Source organism: Garra rufa, chromosome 25, assembly GCF_049309525.1.
Source record: "Garra rufa chromosome 25, GarRuf1.0, whole genome shotgun sequence".
Classification (NCBI taxonomy): domain Eukaryota; kingdom Metazoa; phylum Chordata; class Actinopteri; order Cypriniformes; family Cyprinidae; genus Garra; species Garra rufa.
The window spans coordinates 24,757,503-24,772,827 of record NC_133385.1 but is presented as its reverse complement, the minus strand read 5'-3'; the positions used below and the strand labels follow the sequence as shown (position 1 = coordinate 24,772,827).

Here is a 15,325-nt window from a genome sequence, read left to right as displayed (position 1 = left end):
AAAATCCAGTAAGAACAACGCAATTGCTAAATATCTCTCACCGCATTAACCAACTGAAAGCTGCTTGGCACTTTCTCCGGGTACATTTACACAACGACAATGTACTAAAAATGAAAAGGTTTTTCCATTTTGTTTTTTGAAAAATGTTGCATACAAATGATGTTCACACATATCTGCAAAAATGTCTAAAAATGCTGCATTATGTAGGGCTGGGTAAAAAAATATTGATTTCTCGATTTTAATCGATTCTCATTTTTACAAAACAATATCAATTCTTAAATCCGAAGAATTGATTAGTCTAGTCTGTTTTTTTACTAAATGAACAAAGCATCGTAGCGTACCTCCCATCCAGTAAATAGCAATAAGCTTTGTGCCTTGTTACTTTTGATATGAAACAAAGTCTCAGTTTTTAAATTCTGTTCTTTTTATTACAATAATCAGTAAATACCGTTTTGGTGTTACATCAAAATTCTCAACAACAACATCAGGCAGTCTGCAGAGAAACTTGGCCTTGGGCACCAGTGGACATTTCAGCATGACAACGACGCAAAACACACAGCAAAAGTGGTGAAGAAATGGTTAGCAGACAAAAACATTAACGTTTTGCAGTGGCCCAGCCAGAGTCCTGACTTAAAGAAAATTTGCCATGTACTGTACCTGATATATTTCCAAAATAATCGAGTTGTGAAATTTGTGTCAATACCCAGCTCTAGTATTATGCATGCACAAACACAGTCCTGTAGTCCACTCGCGTATGCCTATAAACTGAACACATAATATACCTGCACATAATATCACTGTTTTCACAAATTAAGGTTTTTATACTTTACACTAAGACAATATCGATATCATTTTCAAAAACGTGCACTTCGAAACCCGTATTCAAATGTTCGCATTTTAAGGCCCCTAAAGCACCATTTTCATGTAAATGAATGCATTAAAAGTTTTCTATTTTCAGAAAATAGTGAAGTGTAAATGCCCCCTTAGTGAAACAAGGTTGAGCACTGAATTTTTCAATTGCCAATTTCAATTGGAATCCACACTAAGTTTTCCCACGCAAATTTCGCAACAGGTTCAAGTTGACCAACAGAAAGCTGTTTGGTTTGAAAATGACTACACTACTAACAATAGGATCTTTTTGCCAGTGAAAATTGTCAAAATTTTCGATAATGTAATGCACAAAAACCTTAAATTACGCACTGTAAACAGCAAACCAAACTTAGTATACTAGCGTATGCATAGTTAAATGCATAGCCTTTCAAAGTATACTCCATTTGAAGATGTGCGCGAATGCAGGTGGTTGACACATAAGCTCTAGAAAGCTTGATCCATGTCTGGTGTCTGCTCTATATTCTCCTATAACTTACGACCGATAGCAAATGTTATGAACTCTTTTAAACCAAAGCTGTCTCATATCCACTCTCTCATAAGCGTTTGTTAACGTGATTGTCTGTTGTTGCAGTCTCCGTTATTTTGTTGTTGTTGTTCCGTCTCTTTAGTTTAATTTTCTACTGTGAAACAATGGCCCGGAACAGTGTTGCCACCTTGTGGAACAACTGATTACTGCAAAATAAATTCAATGTGCATGTGCGACCTGATGCATGTTCTTATGACGAAATTCGTGCCACGCACACCCCTGCTGAAAAAAAACAGCATATGCTGGTTAGGTATATTTGGTGCTGGGATGCTGGTTTTAGCTGGTTTATGTTGGTCCTTTGCTGGTTTATGCTGGTCCTTGACCAGCAACATGACCAGCATAAACCAGCAAGGGACCAGCATTAACCAGCTAAGGACCAGCATAAACCAGCATCCCAGCACCAAAACATATCTAACCAGCATATGCTGTTTTTTTTTCAGCAGGGACTGTACGCTGTCTCTTGCTAATGTGTAAAAAGTAAAGTATACTTTGGGCTTACTACAGTCAGGTTTCTCACAGGTGTGTTAACATCTCAGGTAGCAAATGCAATGCAATGGTCAAGTCTTTGTGTCTCTGTTTGCATACAGCATTTTTTTGCTATCAAATGTTGCATTTGTAGTCATACTCATTTAATTATACAGGTTTTTTTCACTGAGCTGAAGTGTCATTTAGTCTGATTTTACATAATGTTTTAGATAAGCAAATTATGAAGCTTAGCCTATATATAGTACAAAATGTCACAATCTTCCTCTCAGCTTTTCCAGTGTTTAATTATCATCTGCTAGATAGCATATCTCAGTCAGATTAGCATAAGTGAGTTATGATAGGCTATTTTTACTCGGTGAGGTGGCTTCACATACACGAGGGATTAGCGGAACCGCAGAATTTAGCATAAAAGCACTCTCGCATTCATTTCGAGAAACAAACACCATGAAAACAAACGCTGTGGTAAACAGCTGGCCCTCAGGGTGGTATTAAATTAAAAGTTACGTAAAAGAGGAAATTGTTTCCCTCAAATCAGACCGTTTTTCATTCCTCGGCATGACAAAAGACTCCAAATGGAAAGAAATCCGCCGAGCGTATTTCCCGTTTCCCTTATCTCTCCCGGGCTTATTTCTTTCGCCCTCACTGATGTTAAAAAGATTATTGCAATGAGCAACCACAATATGAGGACACAGATATGAGTATTTTATTGAGGCATGTCTCTCTTATTCACATCTCCTCACTCTGTGCTCATTAAATCTAAGAAGTTTCTTTACAGCTGCATGGCGTGTAATTTGAACCTTGCACCTTCTCGTTTCTGCTTATTTTCTGCATTAACGCTCCCGTTTCTTTAGCATACTTGTGCATTTCCTCATTGAAGGGAGCCGATTGTACATTAGCATTGGGATTGCTTGTGTTAAACGTCCTGGAGTGAGGGAAGGAACTATACCAATTGGTTTTTCTGTCAGTACCCTCACTTTGCATTGCACTGCCGTTGAATAGAGGGGAACAGATGAAAAGATGAGGAAAGGATGCCTGCCGGGGGTAATTAGAGTTAGATGAGTCATCTGCAGTTTTACGGACATTTTGAATGAGTTCCAGTTTATATATAGTTGGTTGTGTTTATTCGTTCACCGCTCGCATGCTGTGGCATTGATTTTTAAACCACTTAAGCTCCCCAAAGATCTTTAGTTAAATGGAGTTTACTTCTTCGTATGGCTTTTTGAGAGTGTGTTTTCTTTTTTTACCCCCGCTGTTTTGGTGCTACTGACTGACGCTGTGAATTACAATAGGCACATAAAAATATAAAAACACACACGCAAGTGCTTTTCAGGATACACCATAGAAATATGCTGCATATTCTTGATGTATTTGCTAATTTTGCTGCAAATATATAAAATTAAGCAGCATTCATTCGATTTTAAGGTTTTTCTGTGGAGATTGCATGGTTTTGTGCTTGATTTTATGCACTTGTTAGTAATGGATGTAGCTGAAATACATTTACATTTATTCATTTGGCAAGCACTTTTATCTACAGCAACATACAAATGAGAATGCTTAATAAAATGGCTTCATCCTAAGGAAATCTTTGCAAAGCAAACTTACAGATTTGATCAGAAGAGGTACAAAAGTACAAACTAGTAGTCTAGAGATGGAGGTGAGACATTGTATAACAAAGGAGAAGGAGTTTTTTTAAGAGTCAAGCCTAAGGCGGCAACACTGCTTGTTCATTTGCAGTCAAAAAAGAAATGGATGAGATGGAACAAAAACAACAAATGCAAAAATGACAAAAGCAGCTAAATGATGGCTAACAAAAAACACAAAGAAAGAGAAAAGTTTAATTGAGCCATTTTTATCTTCTAGAGTCTTCTCAGTTTGTTTCTGCCACATTGTATGATGTGATATCCAGTATACGGACTCCCTAAAGGGACATGGTAATGAGAAAATAATGGAAGGAAAAAATTATATTTCAATGCTTTTGAGTTTTCTCTCGCAAAACGTTTGCGTTCCCCCAAGAGCCTTTGGGTTTTCTTCCAAGATTGTTGCGTTCTCTCACAAAACTTATGTATTCCCCTGAGATCTTTTGCATTCCCCAGAGAATTATTGGGTTCTTTTGCAAAACTTTTGTGTTCCATCGAGAATCTTTGGGTTGTTTTGCAAAAATGTTGTGTTCCACTTAGGTCTTTTGCGTTCCCCCCCGAGAACCTTTGGTTTTTTCACAACACTTTTGTATCCCCCTGAGATCTTTTCCATTCTCCCAAGACATTTGGGATCTTTCGCAAAACTTTTGAGATCTTTTGCATTCCCCTGAGACCTTTGGGATCTTTTCCGTTCTCCCGAGAAGCTTTGGGTTCTTTCGCAAAACTTTTGTGTTTCCCTGATATCTTTTGCTGTTGTCTTATGTTTTATTAACAAGGTTCGAGAGGAGCATGATCAGATAATCAACCAATTCAGCACAGGTGTAGCTTGTCTAGTTAATCAACCTAACTTGCATGATATGTGTATATACAGCCAACTCACCTTTGTCCCACGACAGTTTTCTGGCATCTCTCCTTCACCCCAACTCCTCACTCTTAACTATTCTCATCCCACACTAGGGATAGGGGAGTCCTCTGGTTTGGGGCTATGTTCCCCCGAGAACCTTTGAGTTCTTCAAACTTCTGTGTTCCCGTGAGATCTTTTGCATTCCCCAGAGAAACATTAGGTTCTTTCGCAAAACTTTTGTGTTCCCCTGAAATATTTTGCATTCCCAGAGACCTTTGGGTTCTTTCACAAAGGTTTTGTATTCCCCTAAGATCTATGTGTTCCGCAGAGAACCTTTAGGTTCTTTCGCAAAACTTTTGTTTTCCCTTGAGATCTTTTGCATTCCCAAGAGAACCCCTTGGGTCCTTTGAAAAACTTTTGTGTTCCCCCAAGACTTTTGCATTCCCAAAAGAACCCTCGGGTTCTTTCACAAAAATGTTGTGCTCCCCTGAGATGTTTTGCATTCCTCAGAGACATTTGGGTTCTTTTGCAAATCTTTTGTTCCCCTGAGATCTTTTGCACTCCCCCGAGAACCTTTGGGTTCTTTTGAAAAACCTTTGTGTTTCCCTGAGGTATTTTGCATTCCCAAGAGAACCCTTGGGTTCTTTCAAAATATTTTGTGCTCCTCTGAGATCTTTTGCATTCCCAAGGGAACCTTGGGGTAGTTTCACAAAACTTTTGGCTTCCCCGGAAAACCTTTGGGTTCTTTCACAAAACTTTTGGCTTCCCCCAAAAATCTTTGGGTTCTTTTTGCAAAACTTTTGGCTTACCCTGAGAACCTTTGGGTTATTTTGCAAAACTTTTGTTCCACTGAGATCTTTTGCATTCCCCCGAGACGTTTGGGTTCTTTTACAAATCTTTTGTTCCCCTGAGATCTTATGCGTTCCCCCGAGAACCTTTGGGTACGTTTGCAAAACGTTTGGCTTCCCCCGAGAACCTTTGGGTTCTTTTGCAAAAGTTTTGTGTTCCAGTGAGATCTTTTGCATTCCCCTAAGACCTTTGGGTTATTTTGCTAAATGAATGTGTTCCCCTGAGATCTTTTACATTCCCTCGAGATCTTTTGTTGCCCTGAGATCTTTTGCGTTTCCCCGAGAACCTTTGGGTTCTTTAGGAAAAATGTTCCCCTGAGATCATTTACATTACCAAGAGAACCTTTAGGTTCTTTCACAACACTTTTGGATTCCCCCGAGAACCATTGGGTTCTTTTGCAAAACTTTTGTGTTTCAGTGAGATCCTTTGCATTCCCCTGAGACATTTGGGTTCTTTTGCAAAACTTTTGTTCCCCATAGATCTTTTGTGTTCTGAGAAGCTTTGGGTACTTTTGCAAAACTTTTGTATTCCCCTGAAATCTCTTACATTCCCCTGAGAACCTTTGGGTACTTTTACAAAACTTCTGTGTTCCCCTTGAGATCTTTTGCATTCCCAAGAGAACCCTTGGGTTCTTTCGCAAAAAAAAAATTGTGCTCCCCTGAGATCTTTTGCGTTCTCCTGAGAACCTTTGGGTTCTTTCACAAAGCTTTTGTGTTTCCCTGAGATCTTTTTCAGTCCCCCGAGAAACTTTGGGTTCTTTTGCAAAACTTTTGTGTTTCCTGGGATCTTTTGCATTTCCCTGTGAACCTTTGGGTTCTTTTGCAGAACTTTTGCATTCTCTCACAAAATGTTTCCATTGCCCCAAGAACTGCGTTCCTTCTGAGAAACTTTGCATCTCGTTCACAAACCTTTTATCATGAAAATAATATGAGCTGAGAGCAAAACTTTATTTCAATGCTTTTGTGAGGAAACAATGTTTCTTGGGGGAATGCAATACTTTTTCTGAGTGAACTAAAAAGCATTGAAATATAATTTTTCTTAGAGTCTCATATATTTTCCATCAACTTGTCTCCTTAGGGGCTGCACAGATATATGACATTTGACATGACATGAATAAATATCAAAGTCTTCTTGAAAGCAAGTCATTCAGTAGCCTTTTAGATCATCATCAGGCAGCAATTTCCCAAATAATCGGCTTCTTTAGCTTAAATCAGACTATATTTTACATGGATGACACTGTTGAAAAGGTCATCTTAAACCAACCTAAGCTACTTTGTTGGTCTTAGATGCTTCCGGATGGTCACACAGCTTGGTCTGGCTGCTGTTCAGCAGATTTAGCTGTTCTCCCAGCTGGAAAAGTTGCCAAACCCCCTTTAAAACCAGCCACCAGACTAGCCTAGTTTATTCAGCTGAGCATCTAGCTAAAATACATAACCATTCTCGAAGAAATGCTAAAGGCCATATAACTCCTTTGCTTGTTTTAATTAAAATGCAGAACTTCCTTTGCCACAGCCACTACAGTATGTTGTCCAATTTCTTTTTCAGTGAGTGTCCTTCCTTATACTGTCCGTCAGTATGGAGACGTGCACAAAAGAGTGGTAGCAGGGTCACAAGGTTAGACTTGAATTAAATTACAATTCAAAGAGAGATTCAGCGAGCATTGTGCGCAGTCAAATTTCCTTGACAGGATGGCAGCGCTCTGTTGTCTCAGAGAGACAGTACATGAAATCCTCTGCTGATGTGTTTACCTCTCTGCCCACGTCAGTACTAAGCAATACAGTTAATTTGATTTCAGTCTCATCTAAGCAGTAGTACAGAGTGACATCCTCCTGCGGTGCTCTAGATTCTCCTTCCCTGACCTAAAAACCCAAGCTTATTCATTCTCAGCACCCCATTTCTCTTAATATAAACGTGAAGAGCTTTATCATCTGCTGCACCCACAGTAGGCATACGTTATCATTTACTGCTCGTTAGTTTACTGATCACTCACACCCAAGGTAAGGAAAGCAGTAATATATTTGTTAGTGCGGTTAGCCATTTATCAAACTTTCAGACGTGGGCAAGGATGAATCGACATTTTAAATTGTCTTGCTCCGGGCGTGCTTGCATGCTAGGTTCAGATTTTGTGAATTTGTATATGTAAGCATTATTGAAATCAGATTTGACTGGATTGTAAAAAGTGCGCCAAAATGGAGTCAGAACTGATCTTGAGGTGCATTCTAACTTAACAATCAACTGACATAATAATATTAGCAATAATTCGTCACTTGCTACTGTATGTAACTACCTAGAACAAATCTCTAACCCAAATTTAATTCTGATTGAAGATAAGAACATTCTTAAGAAGCATTTTTTTTAAAATACAAAACATTCCTAAATAAATAGTCACCCAAAAATGAAAATTACCCCATGGTTTACTCACCCTCAAGTCATCCTAGTTGTATATGACTTTCTTTATAATATAACTCAGATTGTATTCATCTGAAAGAACAAAGTCATACACACCTAGGATGGCCTGAGGGTGAGTAAATCATGGGGTAATTTTCATTTGCCTTTAACTTTTTTCTCAATGAAGAAAATAGCAGTTAGGAATAATTTTAATTCTTATTAATATTTAATGAATCCAGCTCCAGGACCTGCGGGTTGGCTCTTTTGACTAAAACTAACCATGCAGAACTAAAAGCAACCACCTAACACTAAAAACAACTCCCTAACATCCATTCCACCCAGAACAACCATAGAACAGTGAGAAAATAAAACATTTTGTTTTGCAGTAGTGACAAATGTGGACAAGTACCACTCATGTGTTCTTCAAATAAATGTAAGAAGTCTAGTTATTGTGGCCTTGGTTACACAAGTAAAAGAAGTCATTCCAGAGATGGAGAAAGTTATTTCACTTTGATGAAAGATTAAGAAACCAAGTTTTTTTTTCTTTAGAGTAGCTCAGGGACCTTCATAAGAACGAAAAAAAAATTTTTTTGTGTTGTGTGTTATATTAGAGCTTTTGCCCCCTATAGAGCGGCACTGTTGTGTACAGTAATTTATCTGTACTCTAACCATAGATATCGCCCTCTTCTTTTCTCCAGATGTACATTCAGACAGCCACACTGACCGTCTCTCTGAGCCTGAGTGCGTCCGTATCTCTGGGGATGCTGTACATGCCCAAAGTCTACATCATTATCTTGCACCCGGAACAAAACGTGCCCAAACGCAAGCGCAGCTTCAAGGCCATCGTCACCGCTGCCACCATGACAAACAAGCTCAGCCACCTGGCCAGTGAACGGCCCAATGGAGAGGTGAAAACCGAACTCTGTGAGAGTGTGGACAATAGTAGTGAGTACAGACGTCTTCTCTATTAAACACAGTTTGTTAATGTTAATATGGCACGTGGGTCAATGATGTGATGTTTTATCTTACTTTATTTAAAAATACATTAAAATGCAATTCATGTATTTTAATTTCTCCATTTGGGGGGCATAAAGTAAAAAAAAAAATTCATTATAATTTTTAATTTTTAAGTTTTATAAAACTCTCCTGGTATCATAAAGATGGAAAAAGCCTCATTAAAAAAAAAGAAATTCTTGAAAAGAAAACCTTAGTAGTTTGGCTTAATATTTTATTATCAGTGGTTCTCAACCTCCAGGCCTTCCGATGTTCACAAGATGTTGGGAGATCCAACATTCCTAGTTTATGGAAATTAAATTTCAGGATTCCAGACGTTTTCAGAGTCAGTTGTTCTTCAGGGTTTCCACTCTTTTTAACCAGTGAATTTGCATAGCTTTCACTATTTATGATTGACTCAATAAGGACTTTTGAAGTCAAAAGTTTACATTCACCTTGCAGAATCTGCAAAATGAAAATTATTTTACAGAAATAACAGGGATCATACAAAATGCATGTTTTTTTAATTTATTTAGTACTGACCTGAATAAGATACTTCACATAAAAGATGTTTACATATAGTCCATAAGAGAAAATAATAGTTGAATTTATAAAAATGACCCTGTTCAAAAGTTTACATACACTTGATTCTTAATACTGTGTTGTTACCTGAATGATCCACAGCTGTGTTTTTTTTGTTTTGTTTTTTTGTTTAGTGATAGATGTTCATGAGTCCCTTGTTTGTCCTAAACAGTTAAACTGCCTGCTGTTTAGAAAAATCCTTCTGGTCCCACAAATTCTTTTTTTTTTTTTTTCTTTTTAGCATTTTTGTGTATTTGAACCCTTTCCAAACAATGATTGTATGATTTTGAGATCCATCTGTTCACACTGAGGACAACTGAGGGACTCAGCATTAATGAGCCGGGGATGAAAACGTTTGAACAGAATGAAGATGTGTACATTTTTCTTATTTTGCCTAACTATCATGTTTTTTTTCTAGAGTACAGTGCTTCAGAAGCTACAGAAGATACTTACATGTTTCCCAGAAGACAAAATAAGATAAATTTACCCTGATCCTCAAATTCAAAAAGTTTTCACCCCCGGCTCTTAATTCTTTGTTTCCTTCTGACGCATCAGTGAGTGTTTGAACCTTCTGTAATAGTTGCATATGAGTCCCTCAGTTGTCTTCAGTGTGAAAAGATGGATCTCAAAAACATACAGTCATTGTTGGAAAGGGTGCAAATACACAGAAATGCTGAAAAGCCAAAGAATTTGTGAACCCTGTAGGGTTTTTCTAAAGAACAGCGGGCAGTTTAACTGTTCAGGACAAACAAGGGACTCATGAACAACTATCACTAAACAAAAAAAATCACAGCTGTGGATCATTCAGGTAACAACACAGTATTAAGAATCAAGTGTATGTAAACTTTGAATAGGGTAATTTTATAAATTCAACTATCATTTTCTCTTGTGGACTATATGTAAACATCTTTTATGTGAAATATCTTATTCAAGTCAGAACTAAATAAAAAATAACATGCATTTTGTATGACCCCTTTTTATTTTGGTCAAATAATTAACATTTTGAAGATTCTGCAAGGTGTATGTAAACTTTTGACCCACATATATTAAATTCATATATTTAACAAAGTAAACATAGTATATTATGATTAGAAATGTAATTTTTAGCTGAACTATTCCTTTAATGTTGGCATGAGCTTTGTTCTAATAAACTAACTCTGATCGTTCTACGGTGCTTGCATTGCTTATTCTCTTTGGTATTTATCTTGTCATCTGAAGCTTTTTATTGTGAGGAAATGGAGCAGATAAGAACGCATTCACTAGAGTATCATTGCTAATTCATTAGCTATGCCGCCTGCATTGTCTAACACCAACACTAGATGGAACATTTAGGCTTGATTCACACCTCGTATAAAATGATGTCTGAGGGAATCTGAATTACTGGCTGCAAGCTCATGGCAGCAGACTGTGTTTCAGCAGTTACCTTTTACTTGAGGGATCCGATCATTAACCAGGGCAAGGGCAGCATGTGCAGGTCCACAGCACTGTGTAAAAAGTTAATGTAAATGTTCAGACCCTCACTAATGTGCCGTGACCCTTGTGCTAAAGGGCTCTAACACTGGGCCAGTTCGTAATGAGAGTCAAATGTGGCATGTAATGAATAAGCAAAGAATGCCATTTGGAGGACAAACACGTTTTGGTGTTTCTCAGTATGTTTAATTTGTGTAGTGTAAACGCTGCATTACAGCATTAAAATATGCTAATATGTGTTGTTCTGAGTCAGGCTTATACAGGTACTGTATTAATCATTAGTAGCAATATGGCTGGGAAAATTCGCCAAACAACGGTTATCATGACTGCACTTCAAAGGGATAGTTCATAAAAAAAAATTAATTCTGTCATCATTCGTTCACCCTGAAGTTGCTGTTTGAATTTCGTCCTTCTGCTGAACACAAAAGAAGATATTTTGAAGATTGTTGGTAACCAAACAGTTGACAGTAGCCACTGACTTCTATAGTATAAGTCAGCCCTGCTGAAAAAAAAAACAACTAATACCAGCCTAGGCTGGTTGGCTGGTTGGCTGGTTTTGGCTGGTTTAAGCTGAAAGTAACGTGTTTTAGCTGGTCTCCCAGGCTGGTTTTAGCTGGTAGTTTTCCAGCCTGACCAGCTAAGACCAGCCTGTCAGGCTGGACAAGTGGCCAAAACCCCTCTAAAACCAGCCTGCCGACCAGCTATGACCAGCTAAAACCAGCCAACCAGCCTAGGATGGTTTTAGCTGGGTTTTATTTCACCAGGGAGTGTACTGTTAACTGTTTGGTTTGGAACAACTTTAAGGGTTAGTTCACTTCCAGAATAAAAATTTCCTGATAATTTACTCACTTCCATGACATCCAAGATGTTCATGTCATTATTTCTTCAGTCGAAAAGAAATTAAGGTTTTTGAGGAAATCATTCCAGGATTTTTTCAAACTTTAGTGGTGGCCAACAGGTTAAAGGTCCAAACCTTCAAAAGGCTCAAAATGATCCCAGCCGAGGAATAAGGGTCTTATCTAGCGAAACGATTGGTCATTTTTTATAAAAAATGCTCATCTTGCACTAGTTCTGCAACACATTATGTAATCTCGTTGAGAAAGGTCATGGTTAGTTTGTCGTTGGTTAGGCTTCGTCTGTGTACTATGGTTTAAAAAGGTGGGGAAGGCCAAAAAACTCCATCTCATTTTTTCCTTCAACTTTAAAATTGTCCAACATTGTTGTTTAACCGTTTTGTTAAATTGCGTTTGACTTTCTTTGCACGTTCGCTTTGTAAACACTAGGTCGGTACTTCCACTTACGCTAGTGCAAGACAAGCATTTGTGGTTAAAAAAATATTTAAAAAAAGATAATGACAGATCGTTTTGCTAGACAAGACCTTTATTCCTCAGCTGGAACGTGTAGAGCCCTTTGAAACTGCATTGAAACTGTAATTTGGACCTTTAACCTGTTGGGCACCATTGAAGTTCACTATATGGAGGAAAATCCTGGAATGTTTTCCTCAAAAACCTTTATTTCTTTTCAACTGAAGAAGGAAAGACATGACCATTATGGATGACATTAGGGGAGTAAATTATCAGGACATTTTTATTCTGGAAATGAACTAATCCTTTAAGTAAATGATCTGTTGTTCAAAAACCCTGAACTTTCTTTCTTGTGTGAATTATTTTGAATAATGTGCTCTAGTTTCATGCAGTTTAATCGAATGCACCATAAGAGTTGTCCATATGACTAGTACAGTCTACACTCTATAATCATATGACAGCTTTGTGTAACAAATTGACAATGAAAATTGTCAATGAAAATCTTTCTCTTTTGTGGTTTGCATTCTGGTGCGAGTTGAACTCAAAAACTAATTTAGTATGATACAAACAAATAATACAAATAAACTAAAGACCAGATTTATGAACCGGTCCAAACAATGCTTTGAAAAGAAAGATTTGACTATCGCTAATTGTCACACAAAACTATTAGATGGCTTGGAATATAGTGTATGTGAGACATTTTTACATTTTTGTGCTTTCCTTTTTATCATTTTAGGGCCTGACAGCCATAGTATTCATTTAATTTTAAACAATATTGTCAAGAGGTGCTGAGATATTCTTTAAAAACTCACCTTTTGAAAAAAGAAATCCATATGGGTTTGTAACAACATGAGGGTGAATGATGGCAGAAGTTATAGGAGCACATTTTCAGTTTGCAAAAATTGAGTGAATAATGTCTGAAATAAGTGTTCATTTTACTTCATTGCCTTGAATCCTTTTTACAATGACTTCTTGAGAATGACATGGCACAGCCCAGACCTTTTTTTGCAAAAAGGCACAAGATAAAGACGTGACAAAATAATATGTTATTACTTTCTCAATTGTCCCTTCCAACTTTTAAATGGAAGCCAGAGAAAGATCATTTTCAATCCATGAAATGAAGTGAAAATTTCATTCTGATGGTCACTCAGAATTATCTGGGCATACCACAATTCTCTTGTTTTATTCTTTCTGATGCACTGCAGTTTTCTTTAACTGGCTATTTGGCTTTTACTTGGCTTTTTCAGCACCGTCCACAAAAACAACCTACGTCAGCTACACCAATCATGCCATATGAGTGCACATCCTGAAAATGGTTTGGCATGGATCTGGCTGGCTCCGACAAAACAGGATCCAATGACTGAAATCCAAGCATGAGACATCGGTGTTGTTTGTGGACAAGAGGATGGACTCTTGGACTTTTTTTTCCTGGCTATTTTATAAGAAAGCCTAGGCGGCCATCCAAAAAAAAAGGAGACAAAAGCTGCCATTTACGTGGGCAGGCAATAAAACGGGACACTGGCAAAAGGGTAAGAGAAAGAAAAAAATGAAGTAAAAAACAAACAGAACAAATATTGGAGTCGACCATGTTACATGTTATTCTAATTGTAAGTATTTTGTGGTTGTGAAAATTTTTCATTCTTGTCCCACAGTGTCAGACCTGCATTGGAAAATGCATTTGTCTCTTGTATTGGCTACTCTGGTCTATAACCTCGGGTTGTGAGTGTGAAAATGCCATGGTTGAAGCATGCCAATTCAATTTTTTATACAAATAATTTATTTATAATAAAGGAATGTTTTTGAAATGTGGAGGGTTCTTGGGTGTTTGGACATTTACATTCTTTGGGGTGAAATAAGAAATTCACAGTACACAGGGCTTTTCATAACAATGCGACAAAGAACCATCTTTGGGTTCCCAAAGAACTTTCAGTGAACAGTTCTTTTCTTAATGGGAAGAACTTTTTTTAAAGGTAGAGAACCTTTTTGCACAATAAAGAATTTTTGTACAGTGGAAAGATTCCATGGATATTAAAAGTGGAACCATCAATAGCAATAAAGAACTGTTATTTTTAAGAGTGTAGGGCAGTAATTAATGATTATTTTGATACTAGGTTATCTGTTGATTATATGTCAATTAGTATATAAATAATTTAAAAGCTGAATTAAACATACACCAACAAATATTTCATAAAAAATGGTAATTGCGACATTTTATCTAACAATTTACTTTTTTCTCGCAATTCTGACTTTTCTCTCAGAATCGCAAGTTTATATCTCACAATTGTGACTTTTTTCTCAGATTTGCAAGTTTATATCTCGCAACTCTGACTTTATAACTTACAATTCTGAGTTAAGTTATAGTGAGATATAAACTCACAATTCTGAGTTTATATCTTACAATTTTGGAAAAAAGTCAGAATTGTGAGATATAAACTTGCAATTGTAAGAAAAAAGTTAGAATTGCGATTCAAACTCACATTTTTTAAGAAAAAAGGTCAGAATTGTGAGTTTATATCTCACAATTCAGACTTTAATTCTTGCTATTTTGAATTTATATCTCACAATTCTGAGAAAAAAAGGTCAGAATTGTGAGATATAAACTTGCAATTGCAAGAAAAAAGTTAGAATTGCGATGCAAACTCACATTTTTTAAGAAAAAAGGTCAGAATTGTGAGATATAAACTTGCAATTGCAAGAAAAAAGTTAGAATTGCAATGCAAACTCGCATTTTTTGAGAAACAGGTTATATCTCACAATTCAGACTTTAATTCTTGCAATTTTTAGTTTATATCACACAATTCTGAGAAAAAAAGTTAGAATTGTCAGTTTATATCTTGCAATTCTGACTTATAATTCACAATTGCGAGGTCATATCATGCAATTCTGAGAAAAAAGTTAGAATTGTCAGTTTATATCTTGCAATTCTGACTTTATAACTAACAATTGCGAGGTTATATCATGCAATTCTGAGGGAAAAAAAGTCAGAATTGTAAAACAAGAAGTCGCTCTTACCTTTTTTACTTTTTATTCAGTGGCGAAAACAAGGTTCTAAAGTTTTGCATCTCTGAACAACACGTGACAGTGTTTCCTTACTGAATCAATCATCCGTCTGAACGAAACGGTTGAATGAATGACTCAATGACTTACTCACACAGTGATTTGCCGCCACCTACTGGTGATTTTAGGTTTATATTTAAAGTATATTTTCCTCTTTTCCCCCCCAAATCATTCCAAATATCACTATTGAACGTTTCGTTTTGAAACATCAAACATTATTTATGCATTTGTACAACCTTTACAATGCAAACACAAATTTTGTTGATACTGATTTAATTTGATTTAATTTTTATAGTGA

General features: G+C 36.9%; 1 protein-coding gene across 1 annotated transcript in view; it reads left to right on the top strand.

The window, feature by feature from the left end:
• Positions 1-13,779, top strand: part of grm8b (glutamate receptor, metabotropic 8b) — a 250,482-nt gene extending 236,703 nt beyond the window's left edge. Inside the window, exons 9-10 of the mRNA XM_073831290.1 lie at positions 8,320-8,566; positions 13,218-13,779. Of these exons, the coding sequence (XP_073687391.1) occupies positions 8,320-8,566; positions 13,218-13,267 (297 nt within the window). The 3' untranslated portion in view covers positions 13,268-13,779. The remainder of the gene's footprint in view (positions 1-8,319; positions 8,567-13,217) is intronic.
• The last annotated feature ends 1,546 nt before the right edge of the window (positions 13,780-15,325 follow it).